Here is a 5,000-nt window from a genome sequence, read left to right as displayed (position 1 = left end):
CGTTTAGTGTACGTTTAATATAAGTTTAGTGTACGTTTAATATAAGTTTAGTGTACGTTTAATATACGTTTAGTGTACGTTTAATGTACGTTTAATATACGTTTAGTGTACGTTTAATATACGTTTAGTGTACGTTTAATATAAGTTTAGTGTACGTTTAATATAAGTTTAATATACGTTTAGTGTACGTTTAATATACGTTTAGTGTACGTTTAATATAAGTTTAGTGTACGTTTAATATACATTTAGTGTACGTTTAATATAAGTTTAGTGTACGTTTAATATAAGTTTAGTGTACCTTAATATATGTTTAGTGTACGTTTAATATAAGTTTAGTGTACGTTTAATATAAGTTTAGTGCACGTTTAATATAAGTTTAGTGTACATTTAGTGTACCTTAATATATGTTTAGTGTACGTTTAATATAAGTTTAGTGTACGTTTAATATATGTTTAGTGTACGTTTAATGTACGTTTAGTGTACGTTTAATATACGTTTAGTGTACGTTTAATATACGTTTAGTGTACGTTTAGTGTACGTTTAATATACGTTTAGTGTACGTTTAATATACGTTTAATATACGTTTAGTGTACGTTTAATATATGTATAGTGTACATTTAATATACGTTTAGTGTACGTTTAATATACGTTTAGTGTACGTTTAATATACGTATAGTGTACGTTTAATATACGTTTAGTGTACGTTTAATATACGTTTAGTGTACGTTTAGTGTACGTTTAATGTACGTTTAGTGTACGTTTAATGTACGTTTAGTGTACGTTTAATATACGTTTAGTGTACGTTTAATATACGTATAGTGTACGTTTAATATACGTTTAGTGTACGTTTAATATACGTTTAGTGTACGTATACTAAATGTTTAGTAAATGTCTAGTAAATGTTTGCTGTCCTGAAGATTCTCACAGGCAGAAGAGTCTCTGGGACTCTGGTGATGTGGAGATGAGTTCATGGCTGCAATGAAAGTAACACGACCGTTAGTACGATCAGTTGTGTGTGTGCGTGTGTGTGACGGCCTCTGCAGAAGCGTTCTGTCCTTATATGGTCAAAGAATAGTTGGTGGCTCAGTCTGCAAGCTTACACACACACACACACACACACACACACACACACACACATACACACACTTGGCACAGTGAGGTGTGTGTGTGTTGTAACATGTTTCACTGCTCTTCTGTTTTTTCTACTTCTGCTCATTTCTGTTTCCTCAAAACAAACACAGTTTTCCTGCTACTGCTGTTGTGTTATTACTACGAGTACTTGTACTGCTGTTGTGTTATTACTACGAGTACTTGTACTGCTGTTGTGTTATTACTACGAGTACTTGTACTGCTGTTGTGTTATTACTACGAGTACTTGTACTGCTGTTGTGTTATTACTACGAGTACGTGTTATTACTACGAGTACTTGTACTGCTGTTGTGTTATTACTACAAGTACTTGTACTGCTGTTGTATTATTACTACAAGTACTTGTACTGCTGTTGTGTTATTACTACGAGTACTTGTACTGCTGTTGTGTTATTACTACGAGTACTTGTACTGCTGTTGTGTTATTACTACAAGTACTTGTACTGCTGTTGTATTATTACTACAAGTACTTGTACTGCTGTTGTGTTATTACTACGAGTACAGAGTGTCTGCAGGAGGGGACGTGTCCTCCTGATGTAGTACAGAGTGTCTACAGGAGGGGACGTGTCCTCCTGATGTAGTACAGAGTGTGTCTGCAGGAGGGGACGTGTCCTCCTGATGTAGTACAGAGTGTCTACAGGAGGGGACGTGTCCTCCTGATGTTGTACAGAGTGTCTACAGGAGGGGACGTGTCCTCCTGATGTAGTACAGAGTGTCTACAGGAGGGGACGTGTCCTCCTGATGTAGTACAGAGTGTCTACAGGAGGGGACGTGTCCTCCTGATGTAGTACAGAGTGTCTACAGGAGGGGACGTGTCCTCCTGATGTTGTACAGAGTGTGTCTGCAGGAGGGGACGTGTCCTCCTGATGTTGTACAGAGTGTCTGCAGGAGGGGACGTGTCCTCCTGATGTAGTACAGAGTGTCTACAGGAGGGGACGTGTCCTCCTGATGTTGTACAGAGTGTCTACAGGAGGGGACGTGTCCTCCTGATGTTGTACAGAGTGTGTCTGCAGGAGGGGACCTGTCCTCCTGATGTAGTACAGAGTGTCTACAGGAGGGGACGTGTCCTCCTGATGTTGTACAGAGTGTCTGCAGGAGGGGACGTGTCCTCCTGATGTTGTACAGAGTGTTCGCAGGAGGGGACGTGTCCTCCTGATGATGATGTTGTTGTTGTCGTCAGGCTGCAGCAGGCTCAGGAGGAGCAGCGCTGCGTCCAGGTGGAGAAGGTGAAGGTGGAGGAGGAGCTGAAGAGCGAGATCGATTCGGCCAAACAGGAAGCTCAGCGGCTGCGAGAGCTGCGGGAGGGAACGGAGAACGAGAGGAGCCGGCAGAAGTACGCAGAGGAGGAGCTGGAGCAGGTACAGCTTCAATGTACAGAATACAAAGTCCTGCACTAAACATTTCACTTCAGTTTTAAAAGTACTTTTTATTATTGGATCATTTTTAATGTATTATTGTGTGTGTGTATCTGTCTGTCTGTGTGTGTGTATGTGTGTCTATGTGTCTGTGTGTCTGTGTGTGTGTTGTAGGTACGCACAGCGCTGAAGAAGGCGGAGAGGGAGCTGGAGTCGCGGGTTCACTGGGCGCCGCCTGAGTCTCTGCAGAAGTGGCTGCAGCTGACGCACGAGGTTGAGGTTCAATATTACAACATCAAGAGACAGAGTGCAGAGAGACAGCTGCTGCAGGCCAGAGAGGGGGTGAGGAGCACACACACACACACACACAGACAGACAGACAGACACACAGACACACAGACACACAGACACAGACAGACAGACAGACACACACACACAGACAGACAGACGCACAAACACACGCACAAACAGACAGACACACAGACACAGACAGACAGACAGACACACACACACACACAGACAGACAGACGCACAAACACACGCACAAACAGACAGACACACAGACACACAGACATACAGACACACAGACAGACAGACACACACAGACAGACAGACACACAGACACACACAGACAGACACACAGACACACACAGAGACAGACACACAGACACACACAGACAGACACACACAGACACACACACACAGACACACACAGAGACAGACACACAGACACACACAGACAGACAGACACACACAGACACACACACACAGACACACACAGAGACAGACACACAGACACACACAGACAGACAGACACAGACACACACAGACAGACAGACAGACACACACAGACACACACAGACAGACACACACAGACAGACACACACAGAGACAGACACACACAGACACACAGACACACACAGCGCACATTTTCAATTTGCGCATAAAAAATCTGAATTTAAACAAAATATCTCAAAAACAGTTTTTGTGGAAATTGTAAAAAATGTTTTCCACGCGTTGAAGAGTTAGTTGGAGGTTTGAACATTTCATGTGCAGCTTTAGTCTGGAAGGAAAGTGAAACATGTTGGTGTTGCAGGCGGAGAAGATCAAGAAGAAGAGGAGCTCTTTGTTCGGGACGTTTCACGTGGCGCACAGCTCCTCGCTGGACGACGTCGACCACAAGATCCTCTCTGCCAAGTGAGTGACCTTTGACCCAGAGTGAAAGATGTGTATATTTAAGCAATAGCTCACGACAGGTCGTGGTATATGGTCATTATATCACAGTTAAGGGGCGTGGTTCGGCCCGACGCGAAGCACGTTTCTTAACGGACGTCATTTAACAGCTGTAACGGTTGTAGCTTTCTCTCAGACGCGGAGGGATACTGACTTGTTGTGAAAAGTAACGACAATTCTATCCGTGATATACGCTCATTATACCACGGCTAAGAACCAATCAGATTGCTTGATTTGACATGTCCGTTTTATAAATGTATATTTACCACTTGAACCCCCTCAGACAGGCCCTGGCCGAGGTGACGGCCGCCCTGCGGGAGAAGCTGCACCGCTGGCAGCACATCGAGGGTCTGACGGGTTTCTGTCTGGTCACTAACCCGGGGCTGGGGGCGCTGGCCGTCGCCCTCAACCTGGACCCGTCCTTCCTCGGCCTGCGACCTCCGACTCCTCAGCACCTCATCCTCTCCGATGACCTGGACGACATGGACGAAGACATTCTGTCCCCGGGGACGCTGCAGTGTGAGCTCATGCTGAAAACATATAGACACTCAGGCAACAAGAGTTTGAGTTTAACTTCATTACAACATTTATCTTCACAACTCGTCTTCTTCAGACGAGAGGAACATGAGAACATCAGTGTGTGTGTTTGTAACTGTGTGTGTAGATTTAAACTCTCCACAGCTACATTACATAACGCCTCATGTACATATTAAACACTTGTAATATAAACTTGTGTTGATGTGAGTCATGAAGTGGGGAAGCTTCATGATCTCTGTTACTTACAGTTTTTACTCTGAATGTTCGGCTCTCTGGCTCCGCCCCCCTCCTCTGATTGGTTCTTCTCTCTCTCTCTCCTGATTGGCTCCCTTCAGACGCAGCGTGGCAGATGGACCGGCGAGTGAGCGACCTCTGGCCAATGAGTGGCATCGCAGACACCCAGTCACCATGGAAACACTCCGGTTGGCCCTTCCCTCCTTCTGCCTCCCCCTCTCTGATTGGTTCATACCTCTGTACCTGCGTCAGGGTCTCACGATAAATACAGTGAAATATTTAGAGAATGAAGACACAAGTTTTCCTCGCCAGCACTTAAAATCCAGAGAAATACAAAGAATAAATGTTTAAAACAATACTCCATCTTAAAAACAAGTTATTATAGTAATATTAACGATAGAACAAAATATATTGTATGTGGAAAGTTTTTATAATAGTTGCTTTAATTGCATAACAATAATTGTTCTTAATCTAAATGTGAAATGTTAAGCTG

At 43.7% G+C, this 5,000-nt stretch overlaps 1 protein-coding gene across 3 annotated transcripts in view; it reads left to right on the top strand.

The window, feature by feature from the left end:
- The window catches only part of stim1b (stromal interaction molecule 1b), a 30,731-nt gene that overhangs the window by 21,802 nt on the left and 3,929 nt on the right, over nucleotides 1–5,000 (top strand). For all 3 annotated transcript variants that reach the window (XM_029448493.1, XM_029448490.1, XM_029448491.1), the window contains exons 8-12: nucleotides 2,329–2,506; nucleotides 2,678–2,845; nucleotides 3,600–3,700; nucleotides 4,020–4,255; nucleotides 4,609–4,695. In XM_029448493.1, coding sequence (XP_029304353.1) covers nucleotides 2,329–2,506; nucleotides 2,678–2,845; nucleotides 3,600–3,700; nucleotides 4,020–4,255; nucleotides 4,609–4,695 — 770 coding nt within the window. The remainder of the gene's footprint in view (nucleotides 1–2,328; nucleotides 2,507–2,677; nucleotides 2,846–3,599; nucleotides 3,701–4,019; nucleotides 4,256–4,608; nucleotides 4,696–5,000) is intronic.

Source organism: Cottoperca gobio, chromosome 14 (genome assembly GCF_900634415.1).
Source record: "Cottoperca gobio chromosome 14, fCotGob3.1, whole genome shotgun sequence".
NCBI classification, from domain to species: Eukaryota; Metazoa; Chordata; class Actinopteri; order Perciformes; family Bovichtidae; genus Cottoperca; species Cottoperca gobio.
This window is presented reverse-complemented; position numbering and strand designations above follow the sequence as displayed.